General features: G+C 42.8%; 1 protein-coding gene across 4 annotated transcripts in view; it reads left to right on the top strand.

Moving 5' to 3' along the window:
• Positions 1-20,122, top strand: part of elovl7a (ELOVL fatty acid elongase 7a) — a 70,819-nt gene extending 50,697 nt beyond the window's left edge. For all 4 annotated transcript variants that reach the window (XM_059989350.1, XM_059989347.1, XM_059989348.1 and 1 more), the window contains 5 exons: positions 166-246; positions 5,136-5,192; positions 6,877-6,982; positions 10,846-10,982; positions 18,000-20,122. In XM_059989350.1, coding sequence (XP_059845333.1) covers positions 166-246; positions 5,136-5,192; positions 6,877-6,982; positions 10,846-10,982; positions 18,000-18,203 — 585 coding nt within the window. In that variant the 3' untranslated portion in view covers positions 18,204-20,122. The remainder of the gene's footprint in view (positions 1-165; positions 247-5,135; positions 5,193-6,876; positions 6,983-10,845; positions 10,983-17,999) is intronic.

Consider the following 20,122-nt stretch of genomic DNA (forward strand, 5'->3'; position numbering starts at 1 on the left):
ATGTGGATACTTGTTGGTCTTGAAGAGCACGAACCAAAAGTCTCTTGTTATGTATGGGTTAAAAGCATTCCCCTCACAAGAATTCTTAGTGTCAAACCAGATATAGACATGAAACTAACGTTACATTTTAAATGTATGATAATTGATTGTTTTTCTAATGAACAGTTTCTTATGTCTGGCTGGGCCACGGGATACTCATTTCGTTGTGACATTGTGGATTATTCCAGGTCACCGCAAGCCCTCAGGGTATGTCAATATTCAACTGCCCTTTCTTGATCCGAAGGTAAACTGAACAGTGTGTTGTATATCTGCTTAATGTCAGAGGTGGGGGTTCCCCTTTTCCAGGTTACAAGAAAATTAACCTGGGTATTGAACCAGACTTTGATCAGAGTGTGACACCAATCAGTGCTGGGATCTTCACTGTTTATACATATACATTAATAAACACAGTATTTAAACCTACGCATGATAAATTTAAATCTATATGGATGTCCTTTCGTATTGGCCAGTGCTATGATGGGACAAAGGTGTTGACTGTCCACTCAATCTACGTCTCTCATTGTTGTATACACCACCTTCAAGTCACTTCTCATCCTCCTTTGCTCCATAGAGAAAAGCCCTGGTTTGCTCATCCTTTCCTCTTTTTAAATTCTCAGATGCAGGCAGCATTCTCCTTTACACCCTCTGTAAAGCATCCTTCCTATATAGACCAGAACTGAACACAATACACCTTCTTAACTACCCCTATCAACTTGTGTGGCAACTATCTATGGACTTGGGCTCAAATCTCTCTTCCTCAACACAGCTATGAAACCTGCCTTTAACCTTGTTCTCCACTTTCTCATCCAGTCTTTCAAAGTGTATTTTTCCAGATGACGCTCACTCCATCCCCCATATCTGCATCCTATTTATAGTCCTTTGTAACCTCCGATAACCTACACTATCCACAGCAACACCTTCATATCAACTTCAAAATTATTAATTGACCCATCTGCTTCTTCATTCATGTCATTTATGAAAACTTTTGACATGAATATGAAAATTGTTTCATTTGCAGATGACACAAAATATGAGGTGTGAGCAATGAGGATTGCCTTGGTCTATAAGATGCTATTGTTTGGTTGGTACAGTGACAAAGTAATACACATGGAGCTTGGTTGTGTGTGTGTGTGCGCACAAACAATAGTAGGACATGTGTAATACTAGGAACAGAAGGTCCTTGGTGTACAAGTTCAAGGATCCTGAAGGCAGCAGCACAAGTGACTTGTGATTTGCAGGATATATGCCTTCATTAGGTGGGGCATAGAATATAAGAGCAAGGACAAATTAATAGAACATTGTTAATAGAACAGTGGAATACAGTGTGCATTTTTGATCACCACCCTATATGAAATGTGTCTTTTCATTAAAGAAGATGGAGGAGATTCACCAGTGATGGAGCATTTGGGTTAGGATGAGAGTTTCAGATGGGGTAGACTGCGTCTGTGGTTGTTTGAGGAAGCTCCTGACACAAGTACAAAATCACGAAGGGGTAGATGTCTAAAACTAAGGGTCTGTTTTCAGAATTGATACAAAAGGTCCTGGTGAGCCACTTTAGGGAGCTGGGTAGAAAGCAGAAAATCAGGATCTCCATTGTATTAATCTCTGGATTGCTGCCTGTGCCACATGCCAGGATGATTTGGCAGGTGAATGCATGCTGAGGAACTGGTGCAGGGGCCAGTGATTTGTGGACCATTGGGATCACTTCTGGGGAAGGTATGACTGTACAAAAGGGACAGGTTGCCCCTGAACTTGAGGGGGACCAATATCTTTGTGAGCAGTTTGCTAAAGTTGTTTGGGAGGGTTTAAACTAATTTGGCAGGGGGTGGTGGGAACTGGAGAGATGAGGCTGAGGATGGCGTAGTTGGTTTACAAGCAGAGGCAATGTATAGTGAGACTCCTAACAAGGAGAGGCTGATGGGCGAAATTGCAGTCAACAGGATGAGTTGCAATGTAAAAGGAGGACAAAATTGAAAAGGGTGAATACAGGACTGAGGGTGTTGTATTTGAATGCATGCAGTATACAGAATTTGATAGGTGACTTGTAGCACGGTTACAGATCGGGAGGCATGATGTTGCTTAATGTCTGAGGATGCACGTTATATTGAAAGGATGAGCAGAGGGAGTGATGTTCCACTGGGTTTAAAAAAATTAAATCATCATTAGGAAGGGGTGACATAGAGTCAGAAGGTGTTGAATCATTGTGGATAGAGCTAAGGAACTGCAGGAGTTTTAAAAACTACCCGATGGGAGTTGTGTACATACCCCCAAACAGTAAGAATTTAGTGCACAAATGACAACTGGAGATGGAAAATGCATGCCAGAAGGGCAAAGGTACTATAGTCGTGGAGGATTTCAATATGCAGGTGGATTGGGGAAAATCAGGTTGGTGCTGGATTCCAGGAGGGGGAATTTCAAGAGTGCCTATGCGATGGCTTTTTGGCACAGCTCATGGTTGAGCCCAATTGGGAATCAGCTATTCTGCACTGGGCATTGTGCAATGAAGTGGAATTGATTAGAGAGACATGAAGGTAGAGGAACCCCTGGGGAAAGCAATCAGAATATGATCAAATTCACCCTGCAATTTGAGAAGAAGAATCTAACGTCAGATGTATCAGTATTACGAAATACAGAGACATGAGAGGACGGAGCTGGCAAAATTAACTATAAGGCAACATTAGCACAGATGTTGGCAGAGCAGCAATGGCTGGAATTTCTTTAAGCAATTTATATATACATCCCAAATAGGTATTCTAAAGGCAGGATAGCACAACCTTGGCTGATGAGAAGTCAAAGCCAACATAAAAGCCAAAGAGGACATATAATAGTGCATAAAATAGTGGGAAGTTAGAGGGTTAGGAAGCTTTTAAAAACTGACAGAAGGGAACTAAAGTCATTAAGAAGGTAAATACAGAGTACAAATGTAAGCTAGTCAATAATATTAAACAGGATACCAAAAGTTTCTTCAGATACATAGTTTTTTAAAAAAAGTTAAGAGTTGGACTGTTTGAAAGAAAAGTTATACTGGAGAGGTAGCAATGGGGGACAATGAAATGGCAGATGAACTGAATAAGTACCTTATATCAGCCTTCGCTGAGGAAGACACTAACAGTACGCCAGAGATTCAAGAGTGCCGGGGCAGAAGTGAGTGCAGTTGCTATTACTGGGGTGAAGGTGCTTGGGGAAATTGGTCTGAAGGTAGGTGACTCACTTGGACCAGATGGAATATACACCAGGGTTCTGAAAGAGATGGTTGAAGAGATTGTAGAAGCATTAGTGAAGATATTTCAAGAATCAATTGATTCTGGGGTTGTTCTGGAGGAATTGAAAATTGCAAATGTCACTTTCACCCTACCAGAAGGGAGAGAGGCAGAAGAAAGGAAACTATAGGCCAGTTAATCTGACCGCTAGTTGGGAAGATATTGGAGTTAATTAAGGTTATGGTTTTGGGGTACTTAGAAGCATGTGATAAAATAGGCCATAGTCAACATGGTTTCCTCAAGAGAAAATCTTGCTTGATAAGTCTGTTAGAATTCTTTGAGGAATTAACAAGCAGGTTAGAGAAAGGAGAAGCAGTGGATGTTGTGTATTTGGGTTTTCAAAAGGCCTTTGACAAGGCCTTTTTTACAGGAAAGATTCTAGCTTGGATAAAGAAGTGGCTGATTCGCAGAAGGCAAAGAGTGGGAATAAAGGGAGCCTTTTCTGGTTGGCTGCCAGTGATTAAGTGTTCCACAGGGGTCCGTGTTAGAACTGCTACTTTTAAGATTGTGTCACCGACTTTGGAAGATGTAAAAATAGGTGGTGGGGCAGCTAGTTTTGAGGAATCAGAGGCTACTGAAGTACTTGAACAGGTTAGGAGAAATGGCAGATGGAATACAGTATTGTGAAATGTATGATCGTGAATTTTGGTAGAAGAAATAAAAGTATAGTATGTTTTCTAAAATACAAAAATCTGAGGTGCAAAGGGTCTTGGGAGTCCCTGTGCTGGATTCCCTGAAGGTTAATTTGCAGGTTGAGTCTGTGGTGAGGAAGGCAAATACAATGTTAACATTCATTCTGAGAGGACTAGAATATAAAAGCAAGGATTTAATGTTGAGGTTTTAGAAAGCACCAGTGAAGCCTCACATGGAGTATATAGAGATCAAATTGGGGGCCCCTTATCAAAGAAAGGATGTTCTGACACTGGAGAGGGTTTAAAAAAGTTATTGAGATTGAAAAGCTAGTCATGTGAAGAGTGTTTAATGGCTATGAGCCTATATTCACTAGATTTCGTAAGAATGAGGGGTGACCTCATTGAAACCTGTTGAAAGGCCTTGATAGAGTGAATGTGGAGAAGATGTTTCCGATGATGGCAGAGTCTAAGACCAGAGGACACACACAGCCTCAGAATAGTGGGGTGGGGGGTATCCTTTTAGAATGGAGATGAGGATGAATTCCTTTAGCAAGAGTGAATCTGGAGTTCTTTACCATAGGCAACTGTGGAGGAGGAGTCTTTGTATACGTAAGGCAGAGGTTGATGGTTTCGTGATTAGGGCATGAAGGGATACAGGGAGAATGCTGGACATTGGGGCTGGGAGAGAAAATTGATCAGCCATGATGATATGATGGAGCAAACTCAATGGACCAAATGGCCTATGTATCTAAAGGTTTAGAAGAGATCTGAGGATTATTTAAGAAATTGTTGAATTCTAGAATACATTGAAATGGTGCAGGCCATTACTCTGAAATGATATTTGAATCGCCCAAAGCAGTGAAAGCTATAAACTCAGTGCTGATATATGGAATTAAAATGGATATGGTTGACATGACCAAGTGACCTGAAGGATTACTTTCCGAACTCTGTGTATTTGGAAAATGCTCATTTTAATGGGGGGAAACAGACTAAAATTGTTAGGAATTTTAAAGTCAGTTCCAAGGCATTTCTGAATCCACAATTATTCCTACTAATGGGACATAACTGCACACAAAGTTCCTTCAGGGGAACAGCAAATGTGCTTTAATGTATAGATTTTGAAGAAGTACCAATTAAACTGCTAAAATAATATAAATTAAGACCTTAATTGAAGTGTTCTAATGTGTCACCATGTTTGTTTTAGATGGCCTGGACCTGCTGGCTTTTTTACATCTCCAAATTAATTGAATTGCTGGACACTGTAAGTACTGAGGGGGCTAGAAATGTACATTAAAATCCCAACATTTATACTGGGTATTTTTAGCTATTAATCTTGCAGAAATATTTATTACATAAAACCAAACTGCATTTTGGCATGAAGCAATACATAATATTGGTTTCAAGAATTTATTGAAATACAATTTTTAAACAGAAACACACAAATGTATTTCAAAACTACAGCTTTTTAAGCATGCCCATTATCACACTGAATCTTGTGCCATGTCATTCAATTTCATTTTACTGGAGATGAGTGTTCAGTCCAGACCTTGGGTGCTATTTGTATGTGTTAGCACCATCTGCTTGAAAAGGCAATGGTTTCCTTCAGCTGCTCCAGCTTCTCCCTATATCCCAAAGCCATGTGGGTTGGTAGGTTAATTGACCACTAATTTTCCCCTAATGTGTAGATCAGTCATATATTGTAAAATGAGTGGATGGAAATGCAGGAAGAATAAACAAAAATGGAGTTAATATAAGGTTATGTAAATAGGTGATTGCTTGTGTGAACGTTGTGGGGCGAAGAGACCATTCCCCATCCCCATTAAATATTACATGAAGATCTAGTCTTGAATTGCATGACTTGTTCTTCGGTATCCTCAATTTGTGTACCATGGGTCTGCTCCCCAAATGAAATGCTCTTGTAATGTCTACACATAGCACAAAAATGGGTCTTTTCAGTTCACATTGTCCATGCTATCTGTCTACGTTAATCCAATTGGACTGCATTAGGCTCATATCAGTCTATTCCTTTCCATCCCAGGTCCCTGCCCAAATGTTTTGAACATTGTGCTTGAAATCAAATAATCCTTTAAGTTTCTAGTTTTCAAGATGGGGTCTAACCTGCATTTTCAAAATGAGGCAGTAGAATATTTTGGAAGCAACTCGCCTTTTGTTTCCTGGGATGGGAAATCCTGAGATGTTAGTTTGTATTTTAAAAGAGAAACCAATCAGGGTTGTCCATCTTTGTTCAAATTAATGTTAACTGTAAATGAGCAGATGCTAATTATGTGGATCTTGTGGATTGAACTATAGGTGTATACATCCCTGAAAAATACTGAATTTTTGCCTTTTTAATATAAGATTTGACACTTGATCAGTTAATTAATTTGAGGGAGTATATAAGCTGCTGTGTTTTATTTGAACAGTTAGTAGATTACTGATCCAAAAACCAGTCAGTGTCATCTGAACCCAGACTTTTTAAAGACAGATACCTTATGGAGTTCAGTGTACTTGAAATTACTCGAGAGTGAAATTCAAAGCAACGTTTGAACAGGACTGCATTGTAAGGCTAAGCTGCTAGGCAATAGAAGGATGTAAGGAGACTGAGACACAAGGCATCAAGAAGTAGGTGAAAACAATGAGAATGTAGTTCTGCAAAAGAGAATCAGACTAAACGGTGAAATGGCTCCAAGGCAACTCTGTTTTCTACGTCTATAAGCTAAATGTATTTCATGGTGGAAGTGGTAATCGTTATAATTTCTTGAACCACTTCATTTTAATTATAAAACAGTTCATTCTATTTGAAGATTAGCATCAAACAGTTTGTTATTTTGACTTTGAACTCCTGAGCAAAACAGTTGTTTAAGGAAAATTGTCTTGAAAACTTGCAAAAGGGTGTTTTGTGTGGTTGAAAATCATGAAGGCATTTATCCTGTTTTCCTATACAGGTTTTCTTTGTGCTTCGAAAGAAGAGTGGTCAAGTGACATTTCTTCACGTCTACCACCATACGATCATGTCTTTCACTTGGTGGTTTGGAGTCAAATTTGCTCCAGGTAAAGTTAACTGAACTTCTTATTGAGTGGGTTTCTTAGTTTACCAATCAGCAGTGGCAGATAAATTCTTAAAGATTAGATTTTAAATTAGTTACTTCACCTGTTAATCTGTGTATTAGTTTGTGAAATCTTTTGATCATTATCTTGTTAGTAAATGCTGCCTATTGTAATTTTAAGTCATGCAAGTACTCCTGATCCAAAACATAAAGGAAAATGCTCTGCAGGTTCATCTTAACCATGAACTTGGGTAATATGGAGATGTATCTAACAAAATGGCCACTGAGTGTACACCTCTATCTTAATGGAAATATCTAATCAGCCAATCATGTGGCAGCAACTTGATGTATAAAAGCACGTAGGCAATGTCAGACCAAACATCAGAATGGGGAAGAAATGTGATCTAAGTGACTTTGTCTGTGGAATGATCATTGGTGCCATATGGGGTGGTTTGAGTATCTCAGACAATGCTGATCTTCTGGAATTTTCACACAACAGCTCTAATGGTGCAAAAAAAAACACAATCTGGAGAGGCAGTTCTGTGGATGAAAATGCCTTGTTAGTGAGAAAGGACAGGAGAATGGCCAGACTGGTTCAAGCTGACAGGAAGGTGACAGTAACTCAACGACAGTGGTGAGCACTTGGAGAGATACACAACACACTGAACATTGAAGTGGATGGATGATGGAGGTAGAATGCCACACTGGGTTCCACTCTTGCACCCAACGAAGTGGCCACTGAGTATACCTGATTTGTGGAGTGAATTCTGTACTTTGCAAACCTCAAAGCATTATTTTACCAAATATGATCTTCAGTAAAGTCCCACATGGGAACTTGGTCAACAAGGTTGAGTCGCTCGACATTCAAGATGAAGTAGAAAATTGGATTAGAAATGAGGTTGTGGGTCAAGCCAGGGAGTGGTAGTAGATGGCTGCTTCTCTGACTGGAGGCCTGTGACCATTGGAGTGTCACAGAGAACGGTGCTGGGTGCGTTGTTTTTTGTCATCTATATCATCAATCTGCATGATAATGTAGTTAACTGGATCAGCAGATTTGCTGATGACACCAAGATTGGGGGTGTAGTAGGCAGTAAAGAAGGCTATCATAGCTTGGAGAGGGATCTCTGCATCAGCAGGAACAATGGGCTGAAAATGGTAGATTAGATTTTAATGCGGATAATTGTGAGGTTTTCCATTTTGGTAGGACCAACTAGGGTAAGTCTTAAACAGTGAATTGTAAGGCACTGGGGAGTGTGGTCAGACAAAAGGGATCTGGGCATACAGATACATAATTCATTGAAGATGGCTTCACAGATAAGGTCATAAAGAAAGCTTTTGGCACATTGGTCTTCATGAATCAATATATTGAGTACAGGATGTGATGTTGAAGTTGTCTGAGATGTTGGTGAAGCCTAGTTTGGAGTATTGTGTTCAGTTTTGGTCACATAACTACAGGAAAGATGTCAATAAGGATGAAAGAGTACAGAGAAAATTTACAAGGATGTTGTCAGGACTTCAGGACCTGAGTTGTTTGGAAAAATTGAATAGGTTAGAGATTTATTCCCAAGAACATAGAAGAATGAGGGGAGATTGCGTAAAGGTGAACAAAATTATGACAGGTATAGATGGAGTAAATTGAAGCAGGCTTTTTCCATTGAGGTTTGCTGAGACTACAGCCAAAGATCATGGGGTAAGGGTGAATGGTGAAATGTTTAAGGGGAATATGAGGGGCAACTTCACTGAGAAGGTGGTGAGAGTAGTGAAAGAGCTGCCGGTGCATGTGAGCTTGATTTCAATGTTTAAGACATTTGGATAGGTACATGAATGGTAGGGGTATGGTCCCAGTGCACATTGGGAGTAGATTGTTTCAATGGTTTAGCACAGACTAGATGGGTTGAAGGGCCTGTTTCTGTGCTGTACTTTGTTATGACATTTAATATTCGTACTGGTTTTCTCCTCTGAGGACCAAATAATGTAAAGCTGATTCATGGGTACATTCACATGTCCTTTTTTAAAAAGGACTAGACACTTGTTACATGACTGCATAGTGGATGCAGCATGGATGTGACATATCACAGATTTATTAAACAGGCACAAAATGCTGGTGGAACACAGCAGGCCAGGCAGCATCTGTAGGGAGAAGTGCTGGCGACGCTTCGGGCCTTTGTCAGGTCTTGGCCTGAAATGTCGACAGCGCTTCTCCCTATAGATGCTGCCTGGCCTGCTGTGTTCCATCAGCATTTTGTGTGTGTTGCTTGAATTTCCAGCATATGCAGATTTTCTTGTGTTTATTGAACAGGCATAACTTCATGAAGGTTTGGAAGTTTAACCGCTGTTTGAGGATACTGATTTTAGTATTTTCAGAATTGGTGATCTTGAATTAGGGCAGGAAAGTAGTGCTGAGGCAAAATTCAATCATGATATGAAATGGCAGAGCAGAAATGAGGAGCTGGATTACTTATTACTGTTTCAAGTTATTGTATCTTTCTACAATGGCTATTGGCAAATCCAAATCATATAGTCCTAGCTGAGTTTTGTCTAGAACTTGTAGGTCCTTAGATTTTGTTGGCTGTTTTCAAACCTGAACTGACTATTAACCAGCTGTGTCTGTATTCCAGACAGATTTGTGTTTTGCAGTCCTGCAACTTTTGAGCACAAACTTTAAAGTAAAGATGACTTTATTTGTCATATGTACATCAAAATGTACAGTGTTTTGCATCATTGACCAATATTGTGCAAGAATGTGCTGGGGGCAGCCCGCAGAAGATTCCTGCTTCCATTGCCAACATAGCATGCCCAAAACTTGCTGACCCTAACCTATGCATCTTGCACCTAGAGTAAACCCATGGAATCACAGAGAAAGTACAAACTCCTTACAGACAGAGGTGGAGATTGAACACCGATCATTGGCATTGTAAACCATTTGTACTCACTGCTACGCTACCATCGTGCCCCTTCAAGTCCTTTTACAAGTGCCTCCCCTGTAACCAAATGCCTCATGGGGTGTATTTTCATCCTGCAAACAAAAACTTTACAAAAAAACTACTGCTAGTTCAATACACCACCTTCCCCGTTCTGCTACATTTCCCTTGTAACCATCTTCCCTTGTAATGGCTTAAAATTGTTAACTTGAATTTATTACTGTATACTTTACATGACAGGACACATGGTAGAATTTGCAGTAGAATTAAAGGTGAAGGCAGTTATATTGGTTTGAATCAGACAAATATCCAGAAATTGCTTGTGTAACTAAATGACATTCATATTTATCAGAAGCTCTGCTGTAAGGTGGCACTAAAATATGTAGTGAAGCATGAATTTGCTACATTTAAGTCTTTTCATCTGTCAGAAAGCATTCAGGACTGAGTTCTATTCTCGGCAAAGTTTTGAGTGCAAGGGTTTGTTATTGCCAGCATATTCAAATTAATTGCCACAAATTTAGCTCCCAACTTATTTTAGATTTAATTGTATTTTTAGAGCTCATCTTGCTACACAAGCTATTTGCAGTTAATAGCAAAATTTGCCATCTTTATGGTAGACAGATCCTCTGTAGGAAAGTTTAATTATGCATGATGCCGTTAGATGGCGCAAGCCTCCTTTATGTAATTAAGTTCATGAAGGCTATGAATTCAGTAATGCTTGAGGAATAGATTGGATCTACATTGTGAAGTGGATTGGGTAAATGAAGAGAACAAACTCAGCTTTTTGTATGATTTGGCAAAAGATGAAATGACAGATTCTGCATTTTTAAAGTTATTATACTGCTGGTTTGGATTTGTTTAATCTTGCTTGAGCTTGGTGTATGCATACAGAACCATTTCAATTTCTAAAACTATCTCTTTCTGCTTGCCCAACTCCTTACTACAGGTGGTCTAGGAACATTTCATGCTCTTGTAAATTGCATAGTGCATATTTTCATGTATTCATATTATGGTTTATCTGCACTGGGACAAAGTTACCAGAAGTATTTATGGTGGAAGAAGTACATGACTGCAATTCAATTGGTAAGTTAATTTTTGGTCTTGAATGACACTGAAAATATTGTATTTATTGACTATTGCATCCAGAAAGGATTTGGAGTTAATTATGTTTTAGGGCATTAGTGGGATGGAACATTTTTTAAAATGGGTAATAGATTTTTTTTTATTGCTTTGGAATAGTGTTTTTGTTACTGCAACTTACTCGACTTGTGTCTTTCATCCTGTTTACCTTTGGCAGTAATATTTGCTATCGGATGGTTTAATTCATTATACAATATCTGGTTCTTAATTTTATTAAAGTATTATGCTAACAATGTATAAAACAACCAAAGGTGTATAAACCTGAATGGAACTTTAATTTGAAATGCATAAATCTGCATAGAAAACGTGACCTTTCTGAAGCATGGCATAGGCTCTTGGTTCATGATGCTTAAACCCATAGAGCACTACAGCACAAACAGGCCATGCAGCCCATCTCATCCATGCCAAACCACTATTTTGCCTAGTCCCACTGATCTGTGCCAAGACTATATACGACACCCCTCTCATCCATGCATTTATTGAAACTTTTAAGCGGTGCAGTTGAACCCACGTGTTGGCAGCTTGTTCCATGCTTGCCACCATTTAAGTGAAGAGGTTTCCCCTCAGGTTCCACTTAAACATTTTGTGTCGATATCCTGTACAATCTAAATCTTCCCTCTTGCGTAGCCAAAACTCTCCATTTCTCTAGCATGCATCTGCCTATATGAAAATTGTTAAAATGATCCTATTGTACCCCTACCCTTGGCAGTGCATTCCAGGAACCCGCCACTCTGCTTTAAAATAAAACTTCGTCTGACATCTCTCCTAAACTTTCTTCCTCTCACCTTAAATGGTTGTCCTCTGATATTTCTATTGCTAGTTCTCCACCCTTTGTTCCGTTTTTAATCTTTACACCTCATGTCAAGATGTCTCTCCTCCTTTGTCATTCTAAAGGAAGCCCGAGCTGACTGGGGACATGTTCTCTAATCAAAACAGCATTCTGGCAAATTTTTACTGAACCATCTCAAAAGTTTCCACATCCTCCTTATAATAAGATAACCAGAACTGAATGCATTACATTGTGTGGTCTGTCCAGAGTTTTACAGAGCTACACCATAACCTTGCAGCTCTTGAACTTGAAGGCCAACATGCCAGTTGCCACCTTAACCACTCAATTCACAACACCACCAACCTTCATGTCATCTGCAAATTTACTAACCTACCCATCCACTTTCTCATCCAAGTAATTTATTAAGATCACTAAGAGCAAGTACCCCACAACAGATCCCTGCAGAGTGCCACTAGGAAGAGTACATTGTATCTACTATCTCCTCTACTTTCTGTGGGCAAGCCAGTTCCAAATCCTTGCAGTCAATTTTCCATGAATCCCATGTCTCATGACTTGTTGATTGAGCCTACCATCTGATTGGTTCAGCCTACCATGAGCCGATGTGTAAAAGCTTCTACTAAGATCCATATCCGCTGTTCCACCTTCAGTTTTATTCCAAAATGTTGACCTGAAATACTTTGGATTAATTGGAATAAAATATTAGTAAGCATGTCTTGTTTATTATTAGTATATGCATATTGGGTCTTCACTTTCCCCTAAAGTCCATTTGTCACTTGATAATCTGGACCAGTGCAATTGTTTAACACTAGGACCAGTAAATTGCCTTTCCACTGTTACAACAGGCAGGCAACTGCATGACAAATGGAAAAATTGCTCAGTTCTCTGCTCCAGCAGAATATATTGCCAAATTATTTGGGGGGGGGGTAGGGGAAGATCCTACTTTTTTTTTTCCCCCCAATACCTTCTTTCCCAAACCATCTTCTCACCTTCTCTTCCCGCTGCCAGAAACAGAATTTTGATGGAGGCCTTGAGAGCAGTCAAAATTAACATTTGGTGAGGTGTCACTGTTCAGTCTGATCCTTCGCTTTGATTGACAAGTTGGAATTGTTTTCTTTTGAAAGTCTGATTTTTGGTTCTGATCATGTGTAAGACTTGCTGATAAAGTGACAAGGAAAGAAGGCATTGTGGAAACCCACTTCCTAGTGCACTCAAACCGGCTCACAAATAGCCAGCGCGCTGGCATAAAGGCCAGTCCCGAAAGGGTGCTGGGTCTGCTTCACCAACAAAGGGAAAAGCCCGCGCGGGACTGTGAATACGTGCCCCCTACAGCATCCATGCGCGGGACAGGACTGTGAATACGTGCCCCCTACAGCATCCGCGCCCGGGGAGGGCGGGATCAAGGAGGCTTTAAAGCAAGGCCGCGAAGTTCGAATAAAATCTTTTTTAACTGCAGTTTACCGACTCCGTGTCGTTATTTCAGCGCTGTGTGTAGCACACCGCTACAATTGGTGACCCCGATGGCCCAAACGATATTTGGACCGGAAATGAATGACGCTGCGTCTGTTCATGCGGTTTTGTTGAAACTGTCAAGCTTCTGGACGCTTTGACCGCACCTATGGTTCCAGCAAGCAGAAGCCCAATTCTACGTTCGGCAGATAAGCTCAGAGGACACTCGTTACTACTATGTAGTGAGCTCCCTCGGCCGGGAAACAACGGCCTAGGTTAAGGAGTTCATACAGTCTCCCCCAGCGGACGGCAAATACACGGAATTCAAAGCCCTGCTCATAAGGACTTTCGGACTCTCACGGCGCAAGTGGGCTGCCCGTTTACTGCACCTGGATGGCTTGGGAGACAGACCTCCATCAGCTTTAATAATGAGAAGTTGTCTCTGGCCGGAGGACACAAGCCCTGCCTCATGTTTGAGCAGGCATTCCCGGAGCAGCTGCCCGAGGACATACGCCTGCTGCTGTCCGACGCGGATTTCAGAGACCCCCGGAATGTGGCAGCCCGAGCGGACTTACTGTGGAACGCGAAGAAGGTGAGTGGGGCGTCCATCACACAGATCACCCGGCCACACTCCCAGCAGCAAACTAGTCCAGACCCGGCCACAGAGCCCACTAACCCCAGAGGCAGGGGTGAGGAGCCCAATGAACTATGGTGCTTCTACCACCAGCGGTGGGGTGCTGTCGCCCGCCCTGCAAGTTCCTGGGAAACACCAGGGCCAGCCGCTGCTGATGGCTACAGTGGCTGGCCATCGGGATAGCCTCCTGTATGTGTGGGACGAGAGGTCGGGATGCCGTTTTTTGGTCGACACCGGTGCCGAGATCAGCGTCTTACCTCCGAGTTACGACACCCGCAACAGGGCACCGGGTCCCACCCTGAGGGCCGTGAACAGCAGCACAGTGAGGACTATGGCACCCATCAGGTGCAGCTACAGTTCGGCTCCAGCCGGTTCATGTGGGACTTCACACTGGCCGCCGTAGCCCAACCGCTACTGGGTGCGGATTTTTTGTGGTCTCACAGCCTGCTGGTCGACGTGCCGGGGCAGAGACTGGTTCACGCCGAGACCTTTCAGACGTTCTCCCTGGGTGCAGCCCAGTTGCCAGCCCCTCACCTCGACTCCATCACGCTGTCCAACAACGACTTCACCAGGGTCCTGGCGGATTTCCCATCGGTTCTGGCACCGCAGTTCACGGCAGCCATGCTCTGACACGGTGTACAGCACCACAACCCGACCCAGGGACCATCTCTCCACGCCCGTGCTCGAAGGCTTCTGGACAAGCTCCGACTGGCGAAGGAGGAATTCAAGAGGATGGAGGAATTGGGGATCATCTGGCGGTCCGACAGCCCATGGGCCTCCCCCCTGCGCATGGTGCCCAAAGCGACAGGGGGCTGGAGACCATGCGGCGACTACCACAGACTGAACGAGGCTACAACACTGGACCGCTACCCTGTGCCGTACATTCAGGATTTTGCAGCAAACCTGCACGGCGCACAGATCTTCTCCAAGATAGACCTCATCCGGGGATACCATCAAATCCCGATGTATCCGGACGACATCCCCAAAACGTCACTCATCACTCCTTTTGGCCTTTTCGAGTTCCTCTGCATGCTGTTCACCCTAAAGAATGCCGCACAGACGTTCCAGCGGTTAATGGACGCAGTGGGACGCAACCTGGACTTTGCTTTCATCTATTTGGATGACATCCTCATAGCCAGCAGTAGTCGTCAGGAGCATCTGTCCCACCTCTGTCAACTCTACGCCCGACTGAGTGAATACAGTCTAACAATCAACCCGGCCAAATGACAGTTCGGGCTCAACACCATCGACTTCCTGGGCCACAGGATTACTAAAGACGGGGCAACCCCTCTGCCTGCTAAGGTAGACGCGGTCCGCCATTTTCCCTGACCCACCACAATCAAAGACCTTCAGGAATACGTGGGTATGGTAAATTTCTACCACCGCTTCCTCCGTTCAGCTGCCCAAATCATGCGCCCCCTGTTTGCCCTGATGTCAGGTCCGGGCAAGGACATTACCTGGGACGAGGAGTCTGCCGCCGCTTTCATTACAACGAAAGAAGCCTTGGCAAACGCCGCGATGCTAGTGCACCCCAGAATGGACGTCCCTACCACTCACAGTGGACGCATCTAACACAGCAGTCGGTGGGGTACTGGAGCAACTCATCGCGGGTCGCTGGCAACCCCTGGTGTTTTTCAGCAAACACTTGCGGCCACCCGAGCTCAAATACAGTGCTTTCGACTGGGAACTGTTGGTGCTATACCTGGCAATCCGGCATTTCAGGTACTTCTTAGAAGGTAGGCCCTTCACCGCGTTCATGGACTGCAAGCCGTTTACCTTTACGTTCACGAAGGTGTCCGACCCCTGGTCGTCCCGCCAGCAGCGCCATCTGTCCTACATCTCTGAATACACGACGGATGTCCGGCACGCCTCGGGTAAGGACAATGTTGTGGTGGACGCGCTCTCTTGCCCCAATGTTCATGCCCTTTCCCAAGGGGTAGACTTTGAGGCGCTGGCAGAGGCGCAGCAGACAGACAGGGAGATCCCTAGTTACAGAACCGTAGTCTCCGGTTTGCAGCTCCAGGACCTCCCCATAGGCCCAGGTGAGAGGACCCTACTCTGTGACGTCACCACCAGCCAACCCCGTCCTGTTGCCCTGGCAAACTGGTGGCGACGTGTTTTCGACTCCATTCATAACTTTGCGCACTCCTCCATCAGGACAACTGTCCGGATGGTCTCCAGCAGGTTCGTTTGGCATGGGCTCTGCAAGCAGGTCAGTGAACGGGCCAAAACGTGCGTGCACTGCCAGACAGCCAAGTTGCAACGGCACACCAAAGCTCTGCCGCAGCAGTTCCACCCCACCCACCGGCATTTCATCCACATTCATGTGGATATTGTGGGCCCCCTGCCAGTGTCGCGTGGAGCGTGGCACCTCCTCACTATCGTGGACCGGTTCACCAGATGGCCAGAGGCAATCCCGCTCATCGACAACACCTCTGAATCTTGCGCCTGGGCACTGATCACCACCTGGGTGTCCCGCTTTGGTGTACTGGCCCACATTACCTCCGACAGAGGCACCCAGTTCACCTCCAGCCTGTGGTCTGCTATGGCCAGCCTTTTGGGGACACAGCTGCACCACACCACTGCCTACCACCCACAATCAAACGGCCTGGTGGAGCATTTCCACTGTCACCTAAAGTCTGCTCTCATGGCCCGCCTGCGAGGAGCTAACTGGGCGGACGAGCTTCCCTGTATCCTACTCGGCATCCACACGGTGCCCAAAGACGATCTGCACACCTCGTTGGCCGAGTTGGTGTAAGGCGCACCCCTGGTCGTCCCCGGGGAGTTCATACCAGCCCCACGGGGCAAGAGGAAGAACCCGCAGCAGTCCTGGGCAGACTACGCGAGAGGCTCGGTGACCTGGCCCCCATACCCACTTCGCAGCATGGGCAGAACCTGCAGAGCTGTAAGTTTGTGTTTGTACAAAGGGGCGGGCATCGGCCACCGCTTCAGCGGCCCTATGAGGGGCCGTTTACGGTGATCAGGAACAATGGGTCCACGTTTGTGCTGGACGTTGGGGAAAGAGGAGATTTTCACGGTGGACTGACTCAAACAGGCCCATGTGGACGTGGCGCAACCAGTCGAGTTCCCGGCACCGCGGCGCAGAGGATGACCTCCCAAACAGGGTCAGGCCCAGACTGTGGACATTGGGGGGTGTATCGCCGGTTCTGGGGAGGGGGTTATGTGGCGACCCACTTCCTAGCACACTCAAACTGGCTCGCAAATAGCCAGCGCGTCGGCATAAAGGCCAGTCCCAAAAGGGCGCCGGGTCTGCTTCACCAACAAAGGGAAAAGCCTGCGCGGGACTGTGAATACGACGTGCCCCCTACAGCATCCGCGCGCGGGACAGGACTGTGAATATGTGCCCCCTACAGCATCCGCGCCCGGGGAGGGCGGGATCAGGGAGGCTTTAAAGCGAGGCCGCGAAGTTCGAATAAAATATTTTTTAACTGCAGTTTACCGACTCCGTGTCGTTATTTCAGCGCTGCGTATAGCACACCGCTATAGCATTGCCTTTCTCTGTGATGACCAACCTTACTGCACATCTATGCAGACGTCATTGTTACCATGGAAATGGGCCCTTCTGCTCAGTTTGTCCATGCTGACCAAGGTGCCTCCCTGAGCTGGTCTGGGCCTTTCCTACTCATAAAGCTGGCCATATGTCTTTAAATGTTGTAATTGCACCTGCTTCTATTTCCTTTGGCAGGCTTGATATAGGTACCACCTTCTGCTCCCCTTAATCTTTTCCATCCTGCCTTTAATCTATCTCCTCTAACATTAGACTCCTCCACCCTGGGAATTGACCTCCTTGCATATGCCCATCAGGATAATACAAATCACCTGTAAGTTTACCATTCAGCCTCTTCTGCTCCTGGGAGAACAATGCCAGACTCTCTGGTTATTTTTTAAAATCTCAATATATAGCTTGGTTCTATTTTTTAAAAGTGGACAATCATTAAACTTGCAGATTCAAATGTTGCCTTGGAGCCATCCTTAGTTCTAAAGTTTTATTTAATGGAATTAACATTTTAGGACCAGTTAACTGAAATATAAGCCAACTAAAACTGACTTGTTTTTCTTCTACTTTCAGATCCAGTTTGTGGTCATTACAGTTCATATCGGGCAGTTCTTCTTCTTGAAAAATTGTCAGTACCAATATCCAGTCTTTCTCTATATAATATGGCTATATGGAGTTAGTTTCATGATATTATTTCTGAACTTCTGGTACTACGCATATACACGGGGTCAAAGATTGCCAAAGAACACAATGAACAAATTGAATAAAGAGAAGTAAAACCATTAACTAGCATGAAATTACCTTGTACTTGGCTTAAATTGAACACTTATGACAATGTAGAAAGAAATATGCTTTTAAAAGGAAAAATGGATAATTTGCATCTCTTTTTGTGATTATCAAAGTTGATCCATCTGAATGCATGCTACCATGTAGCTGCAAAATTTGTAAAATAAATCAAACCTCTTCAGAATACATATCCTCTTACTAGCTAGCTGTTTTGTTATGTTAGGCATGGATTTGTGTTGTAGATATCCAGCTTGTAATACTTGTGTGCTTCCTTCATCCTACCTGATTGTGTTAAATGATGCAAATGAATCTTGTGGGTTGTTGAATTGCACATTTGTCCAGAAACAGAACAGTGGTAGATTAATTTTTTTTTAAAGTCCAGGCAGATTCATTTTAGCCGCAGTGATGAACAACTCGTTTTGTGTTTCCTACCACTGTGTAACCACAATGTAACTTATTTTACAGTATCCTTGTAGTCACAGAAGGATGAAAGGCATTGGAAGGCCAGATTTCTGTAATTGTGCATCTTTGGCTGAGACAGATTAACAGAAGCTGAAAGATAAATCCCTTGCTGGTTTCCAAATTTAATTTTTTTTAAAAAAAAGGACATGAATTCAAGTTGGTAAACAATAGTAAAATGATTAAGTTATTAACTTTCAGTTTAATTATTCACTAAGCCAGGAATGAATATTGTAACTATTGGTTTGGATTTTTTTCTAGATTTTTGAGATTAAAATGAGCTTTTCAAATTCTTGGGCAACTTACAAAAAATGTGCAAGGAAAAGAGCAAAAATACTCTTGTGTAAGCTTTCTGATTTTTTAAAATAATCTGTTCTTGCGCCTTTTGATTTTAAAAATAACATTTAAGCACCTGGAGAGCACCCTTTTAGAAGTTATTTTTGGGAATATAGTCCTCAACCAGCTTCGTACTGTCTTAGTTGAATGTAATTCTTTCCCTACAAAGAAATGCTTTTTAAAATATTCTTCCCACACCACTATCTCTACACCTCATCAGCTGGAGGGAGAAGAAAATGATCAGTTAACCTTTTTTGTGAAAGGCCAGGGATAGTGTTTAGTGATATTGATGGCAAGTTGAAATTTCTAACTTTGCTTGTTTCTAGACTCATCTTGCCAACAGGCTATTTTAAAGGTGCTTTTTAGTGTGTTTGTAGTGAAATCACATAATGAAGGGATATTAGTTTCACCTTCTAGTACTTAACTAGTTTTACTGCTTCTACAAGAGGTTAAATCGTGTGGATTCTGTTCATAATTTGGGTAAGTATTACAGTGGTAGTCAAAAAATATTTCTACACTGGAAAATGTTTTCTTCAGCACCATGTGTTGCTAACATTTTTAAAAAGCATGTCACAAATTGTCAATACTTTAATGGATGTTATTATAGTGAACTTAAGTCCGAAGTATAATATTGAATGTACATTTTTTTTAAGAGTTTTCACAGTAGCTAAATGTGAAACTAACAACCAAAGAGCTTGACAGAGTTCTGTTTTAATGGAAGAGTATGGTATCACAATGAGAGCTGGATATTCACAATGCAATGACTGAAATTTGCATGAACTAGACAGTAAGAGGGAAATCATTAGCATTCTAAGGACGTTTGAATTTTACTCGACTATTTTTATCAACATGTTCTAAAGTCAAAAGCAGATTTAAAAAATTGTTTTCAAATATGAAACCATAATTGATGGAATGTCTAATGCAGATGTAAATATTCTGAGGTAAAACAATGATGGGTCCAGAAAGTTGCACCTTGAAGTTTCTCAGATTTATTCTTGGCACATGAGAACCATGTTGTATTCCAAATTTGACAAGTGTTTCTTGTGAATGAATTATTGTAATTTTATGAATGGTAATACTTCCATGTCTTAATGTACATCCAAAAAATAACTTTA

The sequence above is a fragment of the Hypanus sabinus genome, chromosome 14 (assembly GCF_030144855.1).
Source record: "Hypanus sabinus isolate sHypSab1 chromosome 14, sHypSab1.hap1, whole genome shotgun sequence".
NCBI classification, from domain to species: Eukaryota; Metazoa; Chordata; class Chondrichthyes; order Myliobatiformes; family Dasyatidae; genus Hypanus; species Hypanus sabinus.